At 38.4% G+C, this 24,725-nt stretch overlaps 1 protein-coding gene across 1 annotated transcript in view; it reads left to right on the plus strand.

Annotated features, from left to right (window-relative positions):
* The window catches only part of DNAH10 (dynein axonemal heavy chain 10), a 54,226-nt gene that overhangs the window by 7,613 nt on the left and 21,888 nt on the right, over nucleotides 1-24,725 (plus strand). The window contains exons 10-48 of the mRNA XM_061344656.1: nucleotides 354-548; nucleotides 1,171-1,341; nucleotides 2,042-2,218; nucleotides 2,558-2,728; nucleotides 3,388-3,554; nucleotides 4,270-4,421; nucleotides 4,818-4,982; nucleotides 5,658-5,865; nucleotides 6,436-6,592; nucleotides 7,742-8,218; nucleotides 8,366-8,524; nucleotides 8,852-8,968; nucleotides 9,041-9,143; nucleotides 9,382-9,560; nucleotides 10,220-10,431; nucleotides 10,747-10,903; nucleotides 11,332-11,565; nucleotides 11,665-11,787; nucleotides 12,189-12,422; nucleotides 12,899-13,122; nucleotides 13,591-13,860; nucleotides 13,952-14,135; nucleotides 14,415-14,549; nucleotides 14,947-15,099; nucleotides 15,641-15,829; nucleotides 15,933-16,079; nucleotides 16,962-17,153; nucleotides 17,308-17,426; nucleotides 17,598-17,756; nucleotides 18,052-18,187; nucleotides 18,317-18,439; nucleotides 18,945-19,079; nucleotides 19,401-19,617; nucleotides 20,102-20,221; nucleotides 21,135-21,280; nucleotides 21,679-21,831; nucleotides 22,329-22,589; nucleotides 23,247-23,419; nucleotides 23,780-23,873. Of these exons, the coding sequence (XP_061200640.1) occupies nucleotides 354-548; nucleotides 1,171-1,341; nucleotides 2,042-2,218; nucleotides 2,558-2,728; nucleotides 3,388-3,554; nucleotides 4,270-4,421; nucleotides 4,818-4,982; nucleotides 5,658-5,865; nucleotides 6,436-6,592; nucleotides 7,742-8,218; nucleotides 8,366-8,524; nucleotides 8,852-8,968; nucleotides 9,041-9,143; nucleotides 9,382-9,560; nucleotides 10,220-10,431; nucleotides 10,747-10,903; nucleotides 11,332-11,565; nucleotides 11,665-11,787; nucleotides 12,189-12,422; nucleotides 12,899-13,122; nucleotides 13,591-13,860; nucleotides 13,952-14,135; nucleotides 14,415-14,549; nucleotides 14,947-15,099; nucleotides 15,641-15,829; nucleotides 15,933-16,079; nucleotides 16,962-17,153; nucleotides 17,308-17,426; nucleotides 17,598-17,756; nucleotides 18,052-18,187; nucleotides 18,317-18,439; nucleotides 18,945-19,079; nucleotides 19,401-19,617; nucleotides 20,102-20,221; nucleotides 21,135-21,280; nucleotides 21,679-21,831; nucleotides 22,329-22,589; nucleotides 23,247-23,419; nucleotides 23,780-23,873 (6,888 nt within the window). The remainder of the gene's footprint in view (nucleotides 1-353; nucleotides 549-1,170; nucleotides 1,342-2,041; nucleotides 2,219-2,557; nucleotides 2,729-3,387; nucleotides 3,555-4,269; nucleotides 4,422-4,817; nucleotides 4,983-5,657; nucleotides 5,866-6,435; nucleotides 6,593-7,741; nucleotides 8,219-8,365; nucleotides 8,525-8,851; nucleotides 8,969-9,040; nucleotides 9,144-9,381; nucleotides 9,561-10,219; nucleotides 10,432-10,746; nucleotides 10,904-11,331; nucleotides 11,566-11,664; nucleotides 11,788-12,188; nucleotides 12,423-12,898; nucleotides 13,123-13,590; nucleotides 13,861-13,951; nucleotides 14,136-14,414; nucleotides 14,550-14,946; nucleotides 15,100-15,640; nucleotides 15,830-15,932; nucleotides 16,080-16,961; nucleotides 17,154-17,307; nucleotides 17,427-17,597; nucleotides 17,757-18,051; nucleotides 18,188-18,316; nucleotides 18,440-18,944; nucleotides 19,080-19,400; nucleotides 19,618-20,101; nucleotides 20,222-21,134; nucleotides 21,281-21,678; nucleotides 21,832-22,328; nucleotides 22,590-23,246; nucleotides 23,420-23,779; nucleotides 23,874-24,725) is intronic.

A 24,725-nucleotide genomic window follows, 5' to 3' on the forward strand; every position in this document is an offset into this window, starting at 1 on the left:
TACTGTGTATGTTGCTGTTTACCAATAGAGAGACTTGTAACAAGTGTTTCACAGATTTGCAGTTTTGATGGTTTGCTAGTTTAATGGTGTAATTTTAGATAAAATAAGCATTTAAATATACTACAGTATAAAATTTGACCTATATGAATCAGTACATCAGTTGCAGGATAACATATGAATGGAGATCTGCCATGTTTAGGGTCATTATGAAATGTAAATCACAGCAGGAATTGATCATTTTCTGAGCTGGTTTGGTTTATTTTAGGGAAATAGTATCAGAAAGACATGTTAAATGGCAGAAAAACCACCTCCATTAAAGAGAACCTTTCTGGTATGCTCTTCTGAATTAACAGGTCACTGAAGAGTTTTCCAATATATTTGGTCCTGAACTGAAAGCTGCCACAGGGAATCCAAACCATGTTGATGATCTGCTGACAAGGGTAAATGAGCTAACTAGGCCTATTGAAGAACTGTCTTTTGACCCTTTTAGCATCAGAAGTGCATGTGGCTGGAAATCAGTTATGGAAGATTTTAGAGAAGAAGTTATAGTAAGTACCATGTACTGTGGTTCCCCCTGTTACTTCCTATCTACACATTCCTTCTAGAACAGCAACATTTTCATTTAAAGAGAATGTAAGTCAGCCAAAAAAGAAGACTCTGTGAATAAATACATAGATGAAATGTAAGGAATTTGACCAGTTTTTTAAGTCAGTGTCCTGTTTCCAAAGTAGTTTTGCTTATAGTTTTACTTCATCTTGAAAATGTGAAGGAGACTTCTGTTCATTGGCAGAGTTGCTGCAGCATGAACGGAAGCTCCATATGACTTCCCTGTATTCATGTGTTGACGTGTCCTCAGTCATGGCCTACAAAGAAAGGAAACTTTCTTGTCTGGATTCATTCAGTCCTTCAGCCCTCAGCTAAGAAAACCTACAGTGTATAAATGATTACATTGTTTTTTGTGATTTATATACCTGCCCAGCAAACACACTGATTAACGTTCACTTCCTGCAGTTTACTGGAAAGCCATCAGTTTATTAGTAATTTATAAGACAAAACATAGTAATGATATGCTTGACCACTATTATAGGCAAGTATTTTTATTTTGCTTTCCTTTCTTGGTTTTGCAAGAAGAATCTCTGTGTAATAGGATTTCTTGGCCTTCTTGTTTAGGTTATTGAAGAAGAGACTAAATACTTTATTGATGAATCTTTTAAGACCCTGCGATCAGCAGAAGCTGCATTTGATGTACTGTTGAACTTGAAACACATCCGCTCTCGTGAAGCCATCAGTAAGAAGATGATGATGAAGTTCAATGATATTTTGGACCAATACTGTAAAGAGGTATTGAATTTGAAGATTTCTTATGTAGTACATGCAACCCTTTACCTAGTGAAAATGAGAAATCTGTGTATATGTCAAAGTACCTGTATAGTGTCGTTTACTATCAGAAAGACTGAAAGGTTTTACAAAAGAAACATAATTGCTTTCACTTTTGGGAGCCTGTTGAAGAAACAGTGTGGTTAATTTGCTGAACTGGATGTGCATATCTGTGTATGGGAACCAAAAGGTATTTACATTACTCTGAATGCAACAAGGCTTGGGGCTATTCCCTTACTTGTGCACAGTAGTGCCACAGTAGTCCTTCCTGAGGAAACAGATCTTTCACACCCTACAGTTTTCTTGTGATGGACAAGTCCATAGTATGACCAAAAGGTGTCAGAGATAACCGTGAAGGCAGAAATCATTTCTGTCATGTTGAAGCGTGTATGTTGGAAGGCTTTTCATGTCATCCCATTTTTCTTGATATTTCATAGAATATGGAGTTAATAAAATACAATCTTACAGAAAACACTGCCACAGTAGCAGTTCCACAAGGTACAGAAAAGAAGACATTCTCGGTAATACAAATTAATACAAACAAGAGATGCATGAAAAGAAAGAAAAAGGAATTGTTTTTATGCTGCAGGTTGTGCAGGTTGCATGCTGACCATGGACAAGCAAGTGTAGAAACGATTCTTTGCAGTGTTTTATTCTCTTCTAGGTTGAAAGCATTAACCGTATCTTTGTTGAGAACCTCAAGGACCCACCTTTGTACAAGAATCATCCTCCAGTGGCTGGAGCAATATACTGGTCCCGGTCCCTTTTCTATCGGATCAAACACACTATTATTCGATTTCAAGAAGTAGAAGAGTTGCTTGCTAGTGAACGTGGGAAGGAGGTATGTTGGTTCTTTTGAGATTTAATGAAGGAAGAAGTCCTTTCTTCATACATTTCTTCTAAAGATGTGAAAATGCTCTTAGTGGGGTGGAGTTTCAAGAATATCTTTGCACACAGCAAGACATATTGGACATGAAAAGATGATTGGGACCTTCCCACTGTTTCCTAGAGAGATAGTGATGACAGAATTCAAGAGCCTAAATTCCCCATTGCCAGCATTAATTACAAACATTACTTGACCTCTTATTTAATGAAAATTAGAAACCATCCTGAGACACCATATTAAGACAGGTTACTTGAGCATTTCTCATGGTCTTTGAAATGAGTCTTTCTTTTCTAGGTAAAACAAATATATCTTCAAGTGGCCAAGAAGATGAAAGAGTATGAAGATCAAAAATACAGTCAGTGGAGAGATGAGACACAACAATTACTCCCACCCTTACTGAAAAATTCTCTGCTGACTGTCAGCAGAGGGGATGCAACCAGTATTAATCCAGGGACTTCTGAGCAGGTGAGATATAGGAAGATAGTAAACCAGCCTTCTCTGCAGGGGAGAACTGAAACCTGTCTGATGGCCAGTGAGATTGTTCTAAGAACAATGTTTTAAATACGGTTTTTTGAAAAGAAAGCCTCAGAAGTTCTGAGTTCAGAATTATTTGTGGTCCTTTGTAAGATGTAGTCACTGAATGACCTGGCAAATGGATGATGTTGTTTGTGCTCTTTTGTGCTGTAATTACTGTTAATTTTGGGGTTGGTGCAATATCTTTGGGACGTTACAACAAAACATGGGGCTGAAGTTAGTTAGAGGTAGGTAGGTAAGTAGTGGTAGTTTCCCAGCAGAGATCATGCAGAATCCTGTTCTAACTAAACTTCTGTCTGACCTTGAACTTCCACTGGGATTTCTGTTGTAGCTGGTTGCAGCAGTATGTAAACAGGTGATTTGGTTTGTTTCTTGTGGTGAGCTTTCACTTAAGAGGTAGCTGTGTACTGTTTCTGGAACTAGAATTCTAAGGCTGCTATTGAAAAGTAAACGCATTTCCACAAGCTCTGAATGTCGGCGTGCTGACTTTTACATATCACCTTATCAGATGTCTCCAAGAGCTAATCTTCTCCTTGCATTGTAACAGTTTGGTGTTCCTCTCCTTTCTGCTGCTCTTTCTTGTATTGCAGGGCTCTGTGAAAGAGGAGCCTATCACAAAGAAAAGCGTCCACTTCATAGTGAATTTTTCTCCCTTAATCCATGAGATTATCATTGAAACAAAGTACATGGAACAACTAGGGCTTCCAGTCCCAGAAATGGCAAGATACGTGGCATTACAGGAAGACAAATATCTTAGGTAAGGCTGTTACAGAGAATTTGCTCACATACAGACTTATGGCAGTGTTTCAGGTGATTTTACTCTAAATCAGAATGAACTCTGAAACTTCAAGTTTGGAACTATGAGAGCTCTTAGTGACTTTTTAAAGGGTAAAATTACTAATGAGCATGTTACAGTAATAAGCTTTTCTCTGGCACTGTCTGCATCCTTTACCCTGTAGGACTATGTTATACAAATTAACCTCTCATCAAAATCAGAGCAAAACCAAGGAAAGTAATTTGTTTTGCTATGAATTGTTAACGTAATTTCAGTTTCAGCTCACATTTAAATTTACTGCTGCTTTCTTCTTGTATAGCCTTGGATAAGTCACTTTTGTCCACATTCTTACAGGCAGTTAACACACACAGGTGTCCTGATAAGAGCTCTAGCTGGATTTTAAAGTTCACTTATTGAGTTCACTTCTGTGCTTCAAAGTGAAGCTGTCTTAAAAGCTGCTTCTGAGTTGGGGCAGGAGAGGTTTGGCTGGCTGCTATAGGAGCCATAGGAAATTTTCCCTTTGTTTTTAATAGAAAATTAATTGCATTTATAGCCAATACATGTTCAGTGTTAAATAAACAGATTTTGCAGATTTTGCTTTATGTGGAAGTCTTGAATGTTGGAAGTGATCTGAATTCAGAGCTGTATTTCCAGAAAATCATGATTTTTGTTTTGTTGTTGTTGCTACACTCCTTAGGTACACAGACAGATTGCAAAACATGCTGGATCAGTATCACAAATTAATGGAAACACTGAACGAAGCAGAAATCAAGCTTCTTGATGACCATATTAAAAAACTCTGGGAAGTATTCAAATCAGGGCACAGCAGACTCAATTGGAACTCCTTAGGTAACAGAGACTGTTTTTAAATGGCTGTAGATACCGATTTTCAGTTTACAAATCTCTTCAGTTCTGCAGTCTATTATTTATGCTGTGTGACAGCAGTGTATCTTTAAATGGTGCAACCTATTGCCACGGTCAGAGTCAGAATAGTAGGTTAGATAAACTCTCATCCAGGAGAGTATTTCTTATGTTTTTATTGTATTAAAAAAACTGTGTGGAAAGGGACAGAGACCCTTAGGTAATAGCTGTGAGGGATATAGATGAAGGATTAGATGAGAGATCATCTAATCTATCTTTCTGCAGAGCATCAGTTCATTCTTAGACATAAAACCACATCAGGTTGTGGCAATTTTGATGCATTGGTAAATATTTGTTAAAAGAAAGGTTGTGATTTATTTCAAGGGATTGGTGACTTTATTTTCCGATGTACACAAGCCATCAGGACGTTTGAATCACTTGTCCATCAGATTCATAATATTTCTGAAGACATAAGCAACAGACTTTTGTTCTTAGAATCAACCAGTCTCTTTAAGTTCCCACTTTCAAAAAATGGTGATAAGCTTCCTGGTAAGTCTTTCTATTTTCATTTCCAAGCTCTGAGATGTTTTATTTTGCTCTGTCTGCTAATTTCTGGTTTTAGTTGCTACAATAAACCCTTTTAAGTGTTGCCAAAACTAGTTACAGCAGCATTTCATAGCGTGACAGGGAAAGCACAAGCAGAGCTTCAGTACTCTAAAGCTGATGGTGTCAATGAGAGAAATGTAAAGATGAGTATAAAATAATTTGATTTGTGTCTACCTTGCTTTTGGTCACTTCCTGCCTAGTTTTCCTTTTATTTCATTATCCTTCTTGTATGCAGTAGTGTAGTCTTAGAGCTGCAATGTGCATGGAGTGCCAGCTCCCTCTGGGCTATCTGAACCAAACTGGGTCCTTCAGATAGAAATTGTAGTGAGGTGCAGAAGTCTCTCTGTCACTTGAGTGAGTAGGTGATGGTTCAGATTTCTTTCAATGGTTTTTAAGTCTTACAAAGGTTACTTTCACATCTAATGGTTGTTAGTAAATAATTCCTTTTAAATCAGAGGGCTGAAATATTAATAAATTAAGCATTAATAAGTGAAGATATTTTTTATCAGTATACAAGATCACTTTCCTATTCACAAATCAAGCCCAGCTCATGATTCCAGCATGCAAGTCTCTTAGGTCTTTTGCAGTTAATAATGCTATTTTTTGTGTCTTTTGCAGAAGCAAGAGAATTTTTTGAGTATGTTATGTGTGAAAGAGCAAAAGATGTGGCACACATGGTTAGAAAGTATTCTGCAATCCCACAATTGCTAATAAAAGTGGAAGGACGAGTCACCAACACGAACAGTGGCAAATCTCCAAAATTAACTTCCTATTATGCATACTGGGAAAACAGGATTTATCAGGCATTGACACAGTTAATTGTGAAGTAAGTCAGTCGTTTGCTTTAATGGATTTTCAGTCTTTCATCTTCAGGTTTGTCTGGATGTGTTGATCAGTATGTATGCTGATACTCTGTTTGAACACCTCAGTGGTTTGCAGTTGGAGATGGATTTGTGTTTGTATTGTTTCCCCCTGTGAAGAATGTAGAATTGATAACAAGGTACAGGAGAAACCCAAAGCTTTCAGCCATTTCTTATGATCCATGTCTTTATAATTGGTCCACGCTCAGCTGACTTCACTGTGCTGTGTTAGCTGGGCTCTTGCAATAGAGTTGACCATAGTCTCAGGGTCTTTTTGCATCAGGGTATCCTCATTCCTTCCTTCCAATAGCTTTATTTAACTAGTCAAGCTTTTGTGTTAAATCAGTATTAGCGGGACAATTTTGCTATGATACACAACAGTGTTTCCAGCTGAAATCAGTGGTAACTGACTTCAGACAGTTCTGCTTACGTATCTAAGCACGTACCTGGTAATTGCAGTCTCTGTTGAGCATTTCCACTGAGGGAAGCACCTGGTTATTACAGACTTTGACATGACCTTTCTTTTCTTTTCCTAGGAATTTGCAGTCTTTCAATGCAGCTGTTCTTGCAAATGTGCCACTGTTCCAAACAGAAGCTATTTTATCTGTTCCTGAGATAACCTTACAACCTAATGCCAGTGAGATTGACAAAATAACCATAAAGTGTATCAGAGACTGTGTTGAGGTCACTAAGGTGATTTTTGATAAAGATTTACTTGTTGCCAGAGTTTGCTTGTTATTATAACGAATAAATCTTGCTTTATGTTTGGGCAAGCATAAATCTCAAGGGAAGATTCATATTGCTTTATCTTGAGATCAAAACATCCAGTACATTGTTCTAATTTACAGACTGTCCTAATTTTGCAAATTGATGACAAAGGAAAAAAAAAGCCATAAGTGCGATTTTTATAAGGCAAGATTATTTGTTACTTTGCAGCAGTTTTGCCACTGTAAGGGCATGATTTGATTCTATAAATCAGCATACATCAGAAGGAAATACTTTTCAGATTGCACTGCAATCTGAATCTAGTGTTTCTTTCTGATGTATGTATAATAAAGAATGTGAGTAGCTTTCACTATATCACAGCTCTTCTTGAAAGCAGCAGAAAACCAGAGCAGAAGTGTTGTGAGAAGGGCATCCAGGACACATCTGGGACAGCAGGTTTACAACAGATGAAATATCTGGCTTGCTGGCAAAGATGTAGCAGTATTTCCCTGTATAAGTATGTTCACATTGAACTGCTTTCCAGAAAAGAAGCCAAATATTGTGGCAGTGTTCCTGCCTTGTGCTGATGGAGAAATGATTCCGCATGTCATCTGAAACCAGTAAATTTAGATTAAGTGTCTTTCCTATGCTCAAATTTGCTGTCCTGCTCCACTGCTGCATCCAGCCTTTTTCATCTAATACCTATTTCTCTGTGTCATGCTACCCGGTTGATCTGCAGAGATTTTAACAGCAGACTGAGTAATGCATGGAAAGGTTTTGTCAGGATTAAATTAACTCTTAAGTTTATGGGAAATGTAATCTCTTTTCTCGCTGCCAGAAAAACAATTGATTTGGGAAATCATTTACACCACTTCCTACATAGTCTCCTAAATAATGGTGAATTTCTTCACTGAAAAGGTTGTCAAGCATTGGGACAGCCTGCCCAGGGAAGAGTTTGAGTGATGTGGCACGCAGGGACATGATTTAATGGTGGACTTGGCGGTGTTAGGTTTACTGTTGGATTTGATGATCTTAAAGGTCTTTTCCAATCTGGGGGATTCTGTGACTCTACGGGTGATTGACTAAAATGACTCTTTACAAAGTAACTTTTTTTCAACCCTGTCTTGAAAACTCCAGCACTTTGTACGATGGATGCATGGTACATGTATTGAATGCCCTCCTCAGCACGTTGAGGAAGATGAAGTTATCACTTTCAGCTTTTACACCGACATCTCCCAGAACCCTCTGATAATTGAACAGGCTGTTCTCATCATTCAGAATGTCCGCAAACTCCTGTCTTCTCTCAACAAGTATTTGAACCAATGGAAGAGGTACCACCTGCTGTGGAAGGTGGACAGAGACGCAGCCATGGAGAAGTTAACTGCAGAAAAGCCTGCTTGTGTCACCTTTGATGACCAGTTTCAGTACTATTTGAAGATAGCTCAAGAAGTGACTCAACAGCCCATGATTAAAGATGAGCAATGCATCAGGCTTCAGCTGGCTTCTTTGGCCTGCACAGTGGAGGAGAATGCTAGAGGCTGGGTGATGTCACTTGGAAAGTTGCTTAATGAGTCTGCAAGACAGGAACTCTTCAGTCTTCAGGATGAGATTCAGGTAGGCGTTGTCAGCTTGTTTTTATTATCTTTATCACATGGACTGAAAATGAATCTGCAAGTTATTTACTTGTATTTGACTCATCATTATGATTCTGTCTAATTGCTTTGTCAATGTTGCTTCTGAAACTATTTTTACTTTTTGCAGAGATTAACAGAGAATCTTCAGAGACCTCCTGATTCCCTGGAAGATTTCAAAATTGTCCTTGGTGCAATTGCCAGCATCAAAAGCATGTCCTTCAAAGTGGAAGTGAAATATTTGGACATCTGGGAGAGATACCGAACTCTTGCAATGTGCAATATTCCAGTAAGTGCATGTCTCTTAAACCATTTCAGATGTGAGCTAGGGGCACAGATGCCTCTCATGTGAACGAACAGTTGTTTTCCTCTTAAGACATTTCACAGAATCACAGTATAGTTGAGGTTAGAAGGGATGTCTGGAGAATGTCTGGTCCAGTTCTCCTTCTCCAAACAGTATCTCCACTTTAAAATGGACACATTGCATGAGTTTAAATCTGATTCAGATAACTTCAATGCTGATTTTGTGTTTTGCGCATTTATGATGTGAGCATCCATTCCTCTCTTTTTGGTGGCAAATTATTTCTTGTGAGATATGTTACCTGTTTTGTTTTAGGTAGCTAAAGAAGAGCAAGACATGGCCAACAAGATTAAGGAAAAGTGGGATACCCTCTTCTATGAATCATCAGTCGTTGATCACAACCTTGGAGGCATAAAAAAAACATTCACAAAGGTAACTTTTGTAATTAATCTTGAGGAAATTTAGAAATGCAAAGGAAAACCATTTAAACACCTTTCTCTTCAGATTACACAGCAACAAGTTGAGGACTTCAGCAAAGAGACAGAAGATTTCTTCCATAAATTCGTGACTGAGGGGCCTGGTTCTGTTGGGGAAGATCTTGGTAAAGGTAAATTGATTAATGTGTGAAAAGTGGTGTCTTAAAGATACTACTAGTCTTCAGACAATTCTTCAAATGTTATCTAAACCAAGGAAATTGTGCTTTCCTGATTAACATACAAACTGATCAACCAGGAATGTGAAATCTTCAGTGCTATAACTTGTACAGACTATATACAAATCCTGGCTTATTTTTTCCCCATGATCCCTGGGATTGTTTATCTAAAAAAATTCCTCTCCTTTCCCAGGATTGGAGCTCATGACCAGTTTTGAAAAAGAACTGGAAAAACTGGAAAATAGATGTCAGGAACTGCGCAGTATCGAGAAACTTTTTGACTTGCCAGTTACAATGTACCCTGAGTTAATGAAAGCACAGAATGATGTGAAAGGTCTAAAGCAGGTCTATGAAATTTATGCATTACAAAAAGTAAGTATTGCACATACATACAGTATACACAGGTGCAGACATGAGCAAACACACAGAAAAAGTGGGGAAGAGAAGAAGAGGCTGCATTGTCTTCCATTTTTTACCAACCTTATCCTAAGCCTTTGCATAAAATTACCTGTGACCTGTAATTGACTGTCGCCATGAAATGATTGTAATGATGTTAGTACAGGACTAATAATGTCTCATAGTGGATCAAACCCACATTTACCAAATAGGAACAGACCTCCCCTTGCCCCTACTAATTGTTGGGTGTATGAGTCTCCTGTTCATTTCAGTGGAACTGCATTTGGATACAGGATGTGTACAGGTGACAATGGGTATCTCAGGCTTTAACTCATCTTAACTATTTCTGATGAGTTTTATTTTTCCAAAATTAAAGTGCCCTGTAAAGTGTGCTCTTAAGTATGCTTTTCCTCTTCTCTGTTTCCTTTTGATTGTTTCTTATACAACTGGTTGTGTTTGGCTATGAATCTGTCTTGGACAGGAACCTGTCTCTTCCTCTATAAATGTTAATACAGTTACATCTGCATCCTGACTGTGGTCTCTAGGTCTTAACTGTAGTGGAAAGATATTTTTTTTTGGTCAGAACTAAAAGGAAATGCAGTTTTTTAACTCCTATTTTAACTCCTTGTTCCCAGGCAGCTAAAGACGAATGGTCGCAGACACTCTGGGTAGACCTTAATGTCCAGATTCTTCAGGAAGGAATTGAAGGATTTCTTAAAGCCTTTCGAAAGCTACCCAGACAAGTACGTGGTATGCCAGTGGCCTTTCACTTGGAAACCAGAATGAAGGCATTTCGAGACTCTGTTCCTTTGTTGCTTGATTTGAAAAATGAAGCTTTAAGAGAAAGGTTTGCTTTGATTTATTTAAATCATTTTATATATATAGGAAGATTTTTTTCTTCTGTTAGAACTTTTAATTTCAGTCACTGTGGTCATACCATGTCCTGTAGCTTGAAACTTCACTTCCTGCATTATGAACTTGTGTCATAGCATGCAAATTGACTACAATGACTAAGATTCTTTGTGTATTCAAGATACTGGTTCTTGTTTAAACAGCAGTGTGCTAAACATGGTTTCAATATTATATAATAAATTACGTTTTTTTTCTATTTTCACTGTATCATGGTGGTTAGTACAGTTGTTGATGTGTCAATTTAAAACAGGCATTGGCAAGAACTTATGGAGCAAACAGGAATACATTTTGAAATGACAACAGGAACATTCACTTTGGAGAATATGTTCGCTATGGAACTTCACAAATACTCAGATGTTATCAGTGAAATAGTCGGAACTGCTGTTAAGGAACTTGGCATTGAGAAGGTAATGTGAGAAATGAGAATAAAACTAAAAAGACATAGATGACAACAGCCTCAAAAATCTGTGAGATTTTTATATTGACATGGCAGCATGTTCAGCTGTCTTCAGGGAGCTGCTATGATGTAACTGATGGCAACTAAGATCAATAGCTCTGTTAGTAAGCTCCCACATGGCACAGACTTGTAGCTATCTTGCCTTTGGCAGCAGTGTATTGGATTTCTGTTATCACAATAAGCAAGTTTGGCCTGTGAAAAAGTTTCTGAAGAAGGATCCATTCTGTTGCCATCATCATGTTTTGAAATAGGCCTTTCTTTATAAATCAGTTAGAAAATCTGGGAGAAAAATTTGCTGAATCATTTAATTTTATGCTAAGATTATATTCCTGTAGGTTTTGGAGACTGAAATGTGCATCTTTTTATGCTCACATGCAGGGTGTGAAGGAAATAACAGAAACATGGGAAAACATGAAATTCACTGTACAAGAGTACTTCAAAGGCACGGAGAAGCGAGGCTTTATTCTGGGCTCTGTAGAGGAAATTTTAGAGACTCTTGATGACAGCAGTGTCAATCTTCAGAGTATTTTGGGCAGTCGATTTGTGGCTCCTTTTTTTGCAACCGTTCACCGCTGGGAAAAAACTCTGTCATTGATTGGTGAAGTAATTGAGGTAGGGAAGAAAATGATGGACTAAATAAAGGATGTGTGTTCCTTATAATCAGGGTTTTCTCCTGCATTTTCTTCTCTGATGGCAACATTTGATTCTTAGATCTGGACGGTGGTTCAGAGAAAATGGATGTACCTGGAGAGCATCTTTATTGGTGGCGATATCAGATCACAGCTTCAAGAGGAAGCCAAAATATTTGACAGCATAGACAGCCTGTTTAAAAAGGCAAGTAACTGACTTGACTTGTGATTAGCATTACTATTTAGTGCATTTTGCTTCCAATTCCATAGTTTGCTGTAGTCTTCTGTGTCATTCGTAACACTGAGAATGGTATGTTATAATGAATTGAATATGAGTTTGCGGAACTCAGATATATGGTTATGCTTGCATGACTTGCGATACAGGCTGTTTCTTTTACAGTAGCATCTCCATGCTCTCAGCTTTGAAAGCATACTATCACCATGTTTGCATACAACAGAGTAGCAATGGGAAAACATATTTAAAACTATTTCACTTCTGTAAGAACCTACACTGCTTGTGCAGCTTGAATGCTTTTTCACTAGTTAAATATGATTTAGTATAACCTATTGCTGTTCAGTATTTTCTAAACTTTCTTTTCTATGTAGATAATGGATGAAACTGTAAAAGACCCAACAATAAAAACATGCTGTGAAGCCCCAGATCGTCTGTCAGACCTCTATCATATAAATGATGTGCTGGAAAAATGTCAGAAAAGCTTGAATGATTATTTGGATTCCAAGCGAAATGCTTTCCCAAGATTTTTCTTTATATCTGATGAGGAGTTGCTTAGTATCCTTGGCAGCAGTAACCCGCTTTGTGTCCAGGAGCATATGATAAAGGTACAAAGTCTGTCTGCTCACAGTGTCTTGTGGTGCTTTAAGAAGTTTAAGAAACTATACTGTACATGCTGTTAAGGGTGCACTAATATTTATTGAATACGGAGAGCATCCTGGCAGCATCTTGAATGAGGTTCTGAGTAGCCAAATCAAATGTGATCGATTGACTCTTCTTGCTCTGATAATGCACAGTAGCAGTTATAGAAGAGGAAGGTTGGTAGAGATGCATTCAAGATGCACCCAAATGATCAGTCATTATAGAACCTTCCTGGGGAAAAAAATCAATGGGCCAAGCCATCTTGTTTACTCTGCAGTTGATGTATCAGCATACATATATCAGCATTGTATTTGATTACTTAGGAATCATTTCTCTTCAGAGTCCATGGAAATTTTCTTTCACAATTGAACACGGACTAGACACACATCTTTGAAGCTTTGTTTCTGAAATGCCAGTGAATTTTCCTGTTGGTGCATTTCAGATGTATGATAACATAGCCTCTCTGAGGTTTGAGGATGGTGATAATGATAAGAAAATTGCAGCAGCCATGATTTCTGCTGAGGGGGAGGTGATGGAGTTCCGGAAGGTTGTACCTGCTGAAGGCAGAGTGGAGAACTGGATGTCAGCAGTGCTGGAAGAGATGAAACGAACAAACAGACGCCTGACAAAGGAAGCTATTTTTCGATACTGTGAAGACAGAAGCAGGTGAAACAATCAGTGTCAAGGATAACACAAATACCTCATGTTACTATGAGCCTGTAGAGATAGAGAAGAATCAAGACTTAATTTTTCAATGTTTAAACAATGTAGCCTGTATTTCTGTGTGTGGAGGGAGACGGATACGTGCAAATGCAGTATTTTAGCTGACCAGAAAGAACTGTGGTATCTGTCATATATGATTTCCTAAGTCTTGAGTTATTTTTAGTGTTGTGTGCACAAGTATGTTTTTATCACAATGAATTCCACTTGGCCATCTTTACACATGGAATAGGCGACTTTTCTATTAGAGCATTTTCTAGGCTTTTGAAATACTACAGTAAACCTTGACAGCATTCTGTACATACCTCTAAAGTTTGGCTCATGTTGTAGTCCTTAGAGGGTTTTTTTGATGTCCCAAGTAGTTAATTAGAATAAACAGTAGCTCAGCTCCCTCTCTCCATGTATTTTCCATAGAGTTGATTGGATGTTGCTCTTCCAAGGCATGATGGTGCTGGCTGCTAATCAGGTGTGGTGGACTTGGGAAGTAGAGGATGTCTTTCGGAAAGTGAAGAAGGGAGAAAAACAGGCAATGAAACTTTATGCTCAAAAAATGCATAAGCAGATTGATGACCTGGTTGCCCGCATTACAATGCCTTTGAGCAAAAATGACAGAAAAAAATACAACACTGTTCTCATTATTGATGTTCATGCCAGAGACATTGTTGATACGTTCGTAAGAGACAGGTAAACACTCCCCAACCTACTGAGAAAATGCTAAAGGCATGAATTGTAGTCCCATCCTTTAACCTCATGTGAGCAAGTCTCTCTTTTGTAGCATCCTGCAGGCTCAGGAGTTTGAGTGGGAAAGCCAGCTGCGATTTTACTGGGACCGGGAGCCAGATGAGCTTAACGTGCGGCAGTGCACCGGCACGTTTTCTTATGGCTATGAGTATATGGGTTTGAACGGACGTCTTGTGATCACCCCACTTACAGACCGTATTTATCTTACACTCACACAGGTATATTTCTAGAGGAGAGTTTTTACCAACAAGCCTTTTCAAAATGCACTTCTGTGCAATCCCATAACTTCCTGCCACTTCCTGTTATCTCCAACATGAATTCTAATGTGTTTGAAATCAATTGTGATATCTTTCTAACCAGATTTGAGTTCTCATTATTTTGGGTTACTCAGAGATAATGTAGAATGCATTCATAGGTAAAATTTAAGGCTTCTTGTACCTAAGGGTTCCTTTGTGATTTTGCAACCAACCTAATACAAATGTAATCTTTCTCCAAAGGCGTTGTCAATGTATCTGGGAGGAGCACCAGCAGGGCCAGCAGGTACAGGGAAAACAGAAACAACCAAGGATCTGGCCAAAGCACTGGGCTTGCTGTGTGTAGTGACAAACTGTGGAGAAGGCATGGATTTCAAAGTAAGAGTTAAAGATCTGTGTTCTCTGATAAGGTGCCAGTTACTGCTTTTTTTCAGTGCCCAGGATAAGGGCATATTCTGAACTTTGGCATAAGTACCTCCCTTACTGATACCATGCTGCTTAATAATGAAATATGGTAAAAATTGTCTATTTTTAATAAATTCCTGAAGGAGCTTCAAGTGCTTTCAAGCAGGGGAGCAATGACTAGATGATATGTGTTTAAACTCATCACAGGCAATCTGCAGTTGGCAAATAATTATTGCAAGATATTGTAACAGATTGCTGCATGTATAAATATCCAGAATCATTACCTGGTCATTAGAGTTTCATCATACTTGTTGATGCTGAATGTTTTCTATTTCATTGCTGAGAATTTTGTCTTGTTATTCTTGTTTAGGCAGTTGGTAAAATCTTGTCTGGTCTCACCCAGTGTGGAGCATGGGGCTGCTTTGATGAGTTCAATCGTATCGATGCTTCTGTGCTTTCAGTCATTTCTTCTCAGATTCAGACTATTCGAAATGCTTTAATGAATCAGTTGAAAATGTTTCAGGTAAGCATTAACAGAGAAGAGTTAACTGTGAAGGCTGATCTTGTTTTTGAGGCCAAGATTCAGGCTTAGACCCCATCATTAGATCAAAGGGCTGCTGGTTCTGTGATTCATTTGTGCCGAATATGTCAAACTCCAGAGTGTGTACTCTCTGTTTCAGAGACATTAAATCCTTGCTGATTTCCTAATCCTTTGCTAGGTTCTTCCTTTAGGTAGTGGGATAAAAGTAAGATAAACAGGATAATAGGAAGTAAACGGGGTAATGGTATAGTAGTGATTAGGGAGAGGAGTAACTTAATTTGATGTTTATTGGAATTCAGAACTCTCAAACACAAAATTGAGTTGAGAAGTGTGAAATGTCTTGATGTTTATATGGAAGATCCATTCATCCCACTGTTTCTGTCTGGATGACTATCTCAAACTAAATACTTCAACATACTGTTCTAAGTGGGTGCATGAGAATTGCTGGTTTTCTCTTTAAGCAAATAGAACTATTTATTTTAGTCTAAATACACATTGTTCTAACATTATCTTATGCCTTTAGTTTGAAGGACAAGAAATTAGCCTTGATAGCCATGTGGGCATTTTCATTACGATGAATCCTGGTTATGCTGGTCGGACCGAGCTCCCCGAGTCTGTAAAAGCTTTGTTCAGGCCTGTGGTTGTTATTGTACCAGATCTTCAGCAAATCTGTGAAATCATGCTCTTTTCTGAGGGGTTCCTTATGGCAAAGGTAGGAAGATTTTATTGCTACCCATACCCATGTACACAGCAATGTATGCATTGTTTGGATGTCAGTTACACACTTGTGATTATCTGACATTAATCTCAAACAGGTCCTTGCCAAAAAGATGACAGTGCTGTACAAGCTAGCAAGGGAACAGCTTTCTAAACAACATCATTATGATTTTGGACTGCGGGCCCTTAAGTCAGTATTGGTGATGGCTGGAGAACTGAAAAGAGGATCCGGAGACCTCAGTGAGGTAGATTTGCTGCTTTAGGTACCCTGGGCAGTTCATCTTTTTCATTAGGAAGAGGATGTGTTTACACATCTGCTGCAGGTTGTTTGCATTGGAAAGAGGCATATTGGTGGTGTCATCTTATTTCTCTGTTCTTACTGAGTTTTATCATGCCCTCTGCCAGCAAGATACCATCAGAACTCAAAGTAGGGAAATCTATAGAAAAAGAAGTATCTTATTTCCTGTTAAGTCTGGGATGCAAATAGCCAGATGCGTATTTCTGGATGAATAGCAAAAGCTGGTTTTTGAACAGTGGGTGCTCCAGTTGTTAACTATGAAGCTCAAGTAGTACAGTAAACTTATAAATGAAAGGTTTTCACTACTTCATTGCTTTTTATGGCTTTCTGTACACCTATTTGCTATTTGTGTATGTATGGTTGTGACATCCAGGTGCCTAGGGAAATTTTTAACTCAAATTTCCTCTTCAAAACTTGGAGGCAGATGAGGGAAACTCCTCTATAAAATTATGTGCAGATGCACATTGCAGGTTGGCAGGAAATTGGGGTCTAAATGATGCTCTCAAGAGGACCACAGAATTTGGGTGTGTTCACACCCAATAACATTTAATGTTATTTAAACATCAAATCAGGGAAGCTGTGGTCTGAGTCACTCCAGGCATTTGGCATTTAGTTAATATGGTAGAAAAAGGCAGTGTATTACTCTTTGCTATTGGTCTGCTTAATCATGAAATAACCAGTGTTTCTACTAGTAACTGATGCCAAGAAAACATTCTCAAAGCTGTACTGAAGTAATCAGGAAATAGTTGTAAGAGGCGTTTGATGTTACTACGTATTAGCTAATTGGTTAGCTATTTAGTAACGATTGATTTTGCTATGTTTTGTCTAGGAAGTTGTACTGATGAGAGCTCTACGAGATACGAATCTTCCTAAATTTGTGTTTGAAGATGTACCTCTCTTCCTTGGCCTAATTTCTGACCTGTTTCCTGGCCTGGATTGCCCTCGAGTCCGCTACCCTCACTTTAATGCTGCTGTAGAACAAGTGCTAGAAGAAGGGGGTTATATTGTTTTACCAGTCCAGGTACAAGAAATATTAATTGCTTGAGTTTTTCTTGTAAGCATTAAGCTGCATATGCACTGCTGGAATGGGTCCAGGAAAGCTTGTCTGGTGTAGACCTTCTGATCTTGTCCATAGAAGAATTATTGGATCTATTGAATCCATATTTATTTTTCAGGTGGATAAAGTAGTTCAGATGTATGAGACAATGTTAACTCGTCACACTACAATGGTAGTTGGACCTACTGGAGGTGGCAAGTCAGTTGTCATTAATGCTTTGTGCCAGGCCCAAAACAAGTGAGTATAGAATTTGGTGCATGGAAATCAGGTTGTAAGATGGTATAGACTGCATTACTCAGCCCTGTATAGTCATGACAGGATCAGTAGCTGACCATAATATTTACTTGGGTTAAGAATACAACGTGGTATTGTGTCATTTTAATATTGCTTTTCTTTCTGTATCTTTAGGCTGGGATTATTGACAAAGCTTTACACACTGAACCCTAAAGCTATGAGTGTGATTGAGCTTTATGGGATCCTTGACCCTACCACCCGAGACTGGAGAGATGGAGTCCTGTCAAACATATTTCGGGAGATCAACAGGCCTACTGACAAGAAAGAGCGGAGGTGGGCAGCTAGATACCAGCGTGATGGTTTTTAGATACTGAATTTTAAAGCTTTTATTTTCTTTTTTAAATATTTGATACCACTATTTAAAAAACAAACGCTAAATAAATAGAAAGTATCCAGGGGTCTTTCTGCCCTCTCTGAGTTCCTTCTTCAGTAAGATGGCTTATAAAAATGAATGGGAGGCTTCAAAACAGCTGGACTGTCATTGTCACCATTGATGGCACATCTGAATTCGGAAACATGTTAGTAAGATCAGAGATTAGTCAGTGCCTCTTGGCTCCTGTATCCCCAGGTACATCCTGTTTGATGGAGATGTGGATGCTCTCTGGGTTGAAAACATGAATTCTGTCATGGATGACAACAAGTTATTGACCCTGGCAAATGGGGAGCGGATTAGACTTCAGTCACACTGTGCTTTGTTGTTTGAGGTAAATAATGACTGTACTGCTTAATACGTGGGAAGGGTTAGAAACAGATGGGTCTACAAAGCCTGACAAGCTGGTACTGTAGCTGTTCTTTGTTTAAGTGTATGATTGTTTTGTATGATTGTTTTCTAGGTTGGTGACTTGCAGTATGCGTCTCCTGCCACGGTATCCCGCTGTGGAATGGTCTTTGTAGATCCGAAAAATCTAAGATACATGCCCTACTGGCAGAAGTGGGTCCAAAAAAAAGAAAATGAGGTGGGAATCTGTGTACTTGTTCAGAAAGAATTAAATACGGAACTGTAGACAGCTGCAAAGGAAAACCTTTGTAAAGGCAGCCTGATTTTCTGACAACAAATCTCATCGCTAGGAATGCAGCAGAGGGCGGAAGACGGTTCCCAGCTTTTCTAACTTCTGATTGTTTCTGAGAACCAAGAAAACAGTTTACCTAATTGCCAAAGAGCTAACAGTGAGATTGCTTAGGTCCCTGTTTCTTATATTTGGTTTGAAAACTCAAGTCCAAAGGGAATTGAAGACAGCTTAGTTGCCTAGCACCTGATGAATGCAGATCCTCACCTGCTGAAAACCCAGTCCATACAACAGTGTCATATTTCTTCATGTGACCATACTCTGTCTTTGGTAGAAGTGATCCCTTCAAGAACAATCGTACTTGATCAGTCAGGTATTGATGGGAAGCTGTTCTGTCAAAAATCTGCTTTTGAGGTTTCTGTGTGCTGAATTATTGTCCTTTTTGTTCCCTCAGCAAGAGAGAAATTGTTTGAATTGTCTCTTTGAAAAATACGTGCCCTGCCTTATTGATTTGATAATAGAGGGAATTGTGGATGGCAGACCGGGAGCAAAGCTGAAGACCATTGTTCCTCAAACAGATTTAAATATGGTAAGGAAGAGAGAATAAAGGTTGAAAAAGTTTATCTAAAAAGAGAAATGGAAAGATGGAGAGAGTAAAAATCTCCCAAAGAAAGTACAAGAGTGTCTCTGCTGAAATGTTATTTGCTAGTGATAAGCAATAATAACCAAGAGACAAAAGAAGCAGTCAGTTCCTACCAGTGCTTTTCTGCTGACAACAGTAGATGCATATCAATAGATCCACCTGCAGGGAGAAATGATCAGCAAACACTCAAACAGCTGAAAACATATCAAGAGTTTTCATGCATCTAAGTGACAATTCTGTTTAGAGTTTTGCCTTGTTTTATGACAGGTGGTGCAGCTGGCTATGATGCTGGAAGCTCTAACTGTGGTACAGCATGATGATCCTGATGTTCTGGAATGTTTTTTCTTGGAAGCCTTGTACTCCTCCTTAGGTGCTTCTCTTCTTGAAGCTGGGAGAATTAAGTTTGATGAAAACGTTAAACGTCTTTCCTGCTTGTCTACTGTTAATGATGACAACACCCTGGCTAAGCCAGGGGAGCTGCCAGGTAGGATCTTGTCATAATTTATTCTGAATCCCAGTGATTGCTTACATTAGAAAAGTATTAGTTTCCATGAAGGCGGAACATCGTTCTTCCTTCCAGCTAAGTTATCCTGCCTACAAAATACACTTTTTGAAGGACTATCAGTGAAAACTACATAGAGATACTGACACTAGATGAATCTCAGCTACTCATCTGTCCTCACAGAACAGTAATTTTCTATGCCAAGCTGAAAAGATACACACTGAAGGGAAAAATAAAATGTGAAAGGAAAGCCAGTGGAAGGTGCTTAAAAATCAGTAGCATGATCCAAGTGCTGGACTAGGAGAATTTTGGTTGATGTTTTACAGAGTTAAATGACAAGTAAACAGAACACAGTGTTACCCATCTTCATCCAGAATCTTACCTTGCACGTTTGTCTCAATCACATTATTTTCTTATGAAATATTTCAGTGTCCTAGAAAACTTCCAGTTGCTTAATGGTTTGCAGGTCAGCTGCCAACTTTGTATGACTTTCATTTCGATGCATCTAAAAAGCAGTGGGTACCATGGATGAATCTTGTTCCTGAATATATTCATAACCCTGAAGTGAGATTTCGTGACATTCTAGGTGAGTGTAAGATAAAATACAGTGAAGATATGCCTGTAATTTATTATGTGCTCCCACTGAGTGCGTGGCACTTAACATGAGACACCCTCTTTCTGTAGTGAAGGTCATCTGCTCAGGTTCAGTTTCTTGTGATGGCACAAATCAATTTCTTTAATGTTCTTGCAGTAGTAGTTCAGCAGGAATAGAGTTGATATTTACAGCACTATGTAATAAAGAAATGAGGAAAGAATAAAAAGCTTGTTTCAGTTAATAAGGCTTATTAGGAGCTATCAATGCCTTTTACAAGCATGAATAGCACCAGATTCACAGTCTGATCTAGCAGAAACTCTTGGAAAAATGTCAGCTCCATGGTTCAAGTAGATAAAAATTACACTCATAAGGCTATTATTGGTTGTTTCTTCAAGCACTGGATAATGGTGACAGTTGCTTTTCACGGTTAAAGACAAATTGAGGCATGTTACTTTATAGTAATGCTTCAGTAAGATCAGGTTAACTTCACTGACACAAATAATTACGTGATCTCTGAAGTTGCTCCAAATGGCAGGCTACTCACATAGAAAGAAATTAATCTCGGTAGAGTGCTGGGAGCATGCTTATGATCCAAATAAATCCTGATTATATACTTGAAATAGGGATTAAATGGAGCTTAACCAGTCCATAACCCTCCTTTATGGAAGGTAACTTCTTTTTTAATATATCTATAGTAGAAAAGATCCCAATGATAAAAGATGAAAAGATGGATGAGCAATTTAAAATTTCTTTCCACATTGTTAGTGAGTTGATATTTCAGATCATGTCTCTGTGCAACTGCATGTTAATAACTTGAGAGTCTAATCCAGCACTATTCTATAAATATAAATCCCCAGCTGTACTGCATTTTGATTTAACCTGCTGCCCTATTCATCTTTTTCAGTGCCTACAGTGGATACAACACGCACTACTTGGTTACTAGAACAGATGCTAAAAATAAAATGCCCAGTTGTTCTTGTAGGTGAATCGGGTACATCTAAAACAGCAACTACACAAAACTTCCTAAACAATCTGGACAAAGACCTCTATGTACGTATGAGGCAGCTTGCCTTGTTTGTAAAGCTTCCTTTTCATTCTTTGTGTGTTACATTTCCATTGGAAGGCCTGAATCTGCGCGTAGCAATATTGACTTGGGTAACATGACTGCAAGCTCCGGACCCAAAGCGCATGATTCATTTGAGAATTCTTCAGGAATAAAGATATTTTATTCTCTTCTAACATGTACAGATTCAGTTTTAGAAAGGAAATGTATATTACTGAAGTGCTAAGATTGTAATGACTTTTCCTTGTCATCCATAATTCAAGTGAACAAATGGAGAAGTGTTTCTTGTATATGTAATATAAAGAATATTTTTGAATGCTCTAGCTAAAAAAAAAAAACGAAACAGGTAAAAATCCATTCTTATCCATTTTCCCCCCCTTTGCAGCTACTGCTAACAATTAACTTCTCTTCTCGTACATCATCATTGGACATTCAGAGAAACCTGGAGACAAATGTAGAGAAACGAACTAAAGACACTTATGGCCCTCCAATGGGAAAACATCTCATTATTTTTATGGATGATATGAATATGCCACGGGTAAGCTGCCAGTAGTTTGCAAGGAAGTGTAGAGACACTTGGGGTGGCATTGACGTGGTCCCTTCATACTCAGATCAGATGAGATTCATGGTATGTGCGTACCTGGATTTCAGCTTAGGACCTTCAGAACAGTTGGATTTGTGTGCAGTAGGGGGTGTTTCTGTCTGTAACAATATTTGTCCCATATGAAAGAGAGATGCTGTTGGGTCATTTGTTTATGCCATTAAAATAGTGTTTCTGTGGCCTGATACTGGCTGCAAGTTATGTATTGTAGAAACTATGCTTTTCTCTTTACAAATGAAAGAGTAGATGCACATTTACCTTGGAGAAGAGGTGCTTTGCCTTTAGGAGACATTGGGATGAATGTTCACAAATCAGTGCTAGAGCTTTTCAAAATGTTCTCCTGAGTATGGAGCACAATATTTCTACATTTATAGCAGTAATTGGCATGCTGATGCACTGTGCTCTAAATATCTTGACTCTTTTTTATCACAAAGGTTGATGAGTATGGCACACAGCAACCCATTGCCCTGTTGAAGCTGCTGCTAGAAAAAGGTTACATGTATGACCGTGGTAAGGAGATGAACTGTAAATTCCTTCGAGACCTGGGTTTTATTGCTGCCATGGGGAAAGCTGGAGGAGGTCGGAATGAAGTTGACCCTCGATTCATCTCACTCTTCAGTGTTTTTAACATAACTTTTCCTTCTGAGCAATCACTGAATCTGATCTATGCCTCCATCCTCAAAGGCCACACTGCGGTAATTTCACTATTTGTAAAGGACTGCTCAACAGGTTTCTGGTTTTAAATAGGTATTTCTGTGGTATCACAAGACCTGAAATCCTTCGTTATCAGACTTTCTTATATTTAGAACTTCATGCAAACTTTCCCCTTCCTCTTCTCTTGCTCAGTGGGTTAACACTTTTGATGAATTATTGAGTAATATCTAAACATTTAAGTCAGTAGATAATTTATAAACCTGGTGATTTTCATAGGTTGAAACCTGTGAATGATTTGGCTATGGCTCTTGTAACCAAATATACAAAGGTCAGCAAACTCTACCCTGAATGACAGGGAAAAATGTAGTGTAATGCAGCACAGTGCATTACTAGCAAGTAATTTGCAACAGTTAGAAAAGAGCAGTTTATCTTTTGCTCTAGAAGTACTGTGGAAATTCCAGTCACTGATGTTCTTTTCAGCACTGTGCAAGCTTGGGAATGAAGATGGAGGGTGCCCAAAACATTGAACTGCAGAATGTTCATAGTACATAGGAATATGAATCTCTGAATATGTTTGCCCTCAGTTACTTGCAATACACCAAGCAGGTTTAAAAGCTGGAAAGCAGAATACGTTTAATAGCACTGAGTTCTCTCTGGGCAGTCTCATGAAAACACCTCTTTTTTTCTCATGTTTGCAGGTATTTAATGAGTCTGTATCAAGCATCTCTGACAAGATTACTGCATGTACTTTGGAGCTTTACAAAATGATTATCTGTGACCTACCCCCTACTCCTTCCAAATTCCATTACATTTTTAACCTGCGGGATCTCTCCAGGGTCTATAATGGACTCGTTCTTACAACTCCAGAGAGGTAAGAAGAGAAAAATTGCCTTCAGTGGTCCTAAACCTATTTACATTGGGTAACTAAGAGCTAAGATGAGGTAATTTGGTACATGAAATCAGTCACATTTAGTCACTTTTCGTTATATCTTTGACACAATAAGAAAATGTTCAGGAACATCCTAAATCATGGTCTTGCTTTTAGATAAACACTTTCTTAAATAAGATATTCAAAGGTAAAAATGCAAGAAAATGAGTTATTATGAAAAGGACAACCCCCAGGAAGAGAGTAATAAAGTCAATCCAGAGTTTGGTCAGTATGATTAACCATATGGCCTTAGGAATCATGTCAGCTCATTTGGTGCAGTCTGATATTTCGATGTTAATTCAGGTTTCAAACAGTGACCCAGATGGTGAGAGTCTGGAGAAATGAGTGCCTCAGGGTTTTCCATGACAGGCTGATTAATGAAGCAGACAAAGAATTGGTGAGTAATTTCATTTAGTTTTTAGTAGTCACTGGCTATTACTATGGCAACTGATTCGCAACAGCAACATTACCAACTGTTGGACTGGGGTCTGCAGTCAGACTGTCTAGTCCAACCACTGTGTTGCTCCATTAATCTAAAACATGGGTCATGGAGTTCTCTTTTCTAAAATAAAGTGGCTATTGCAGACTAAGCAAGTAGATCTGCTGAAGGAATGGAAAATGTCACTCAGTTTGCCTGTCCAGGTAAAGTGGTTAGCAGTGGCACAAGTGAGAGAGAGCAGTGCAGGGGAAAACTCAGGAAATCACTTCAAGTCAGTATTTTACTTTAGGAAGGTTATATCAGAATGTGACTATACAATCAAATAGGAGTAAGAAGGAGAAGAGCCGAGTCCTTAAACAGTGGATTCAGTTTTGGCTGTTGGGCAAATTGGAAAATGCTCTGAATTGTGTCTTAAAACACAAGAGAAAATGATGCCAGGTTTATACCTTGAGAATTAGGGGAGGAACTGAGGTAAAGTTTACCTATATGGAAGCAAGTTTCTTCACAAGTTGCTTAGATGAAAAGAGGTAGATTAAGATGGCTGCAGGTTTTTCTGCTTAATACCTTCTTCTTTAACAAACAAAGATACATTTCCAGTTCAGTCCTCACAGCTCAGAATATATTGCAATTTTCCTGTATTTGTACATTCATTCAATCTTACAAGATTTGTGACAAATCTTGGTGGTGAGACATCCGTGAATGCTGAGAAAGGAGGTTTATTAATACAATTTTTACACCAATATATGAGAAGTTGGGGTTCTTTTTAACAGGCTTCTCTTTTTCTGTCTGAAACTTGTGCAGACTATTGGC

Source organism: Neopsephotus bourkii, unplaced genomic scaffold, assembly GCF_033783945.1.
Source record: "Neopsephotus bourkii isolate Nb327-2 ecotype Australia unplaced genomic scaffold, CSIRO-AGI_Nbou_v1 NB_230, whole genome shotgun sequence".
Lineage (NCBI taxonomy): Eukaryota > Metazoa > Chordata > Aves > Psittaciformes > Psittacidae > Neopsephotus > Neopsephotus bourkii.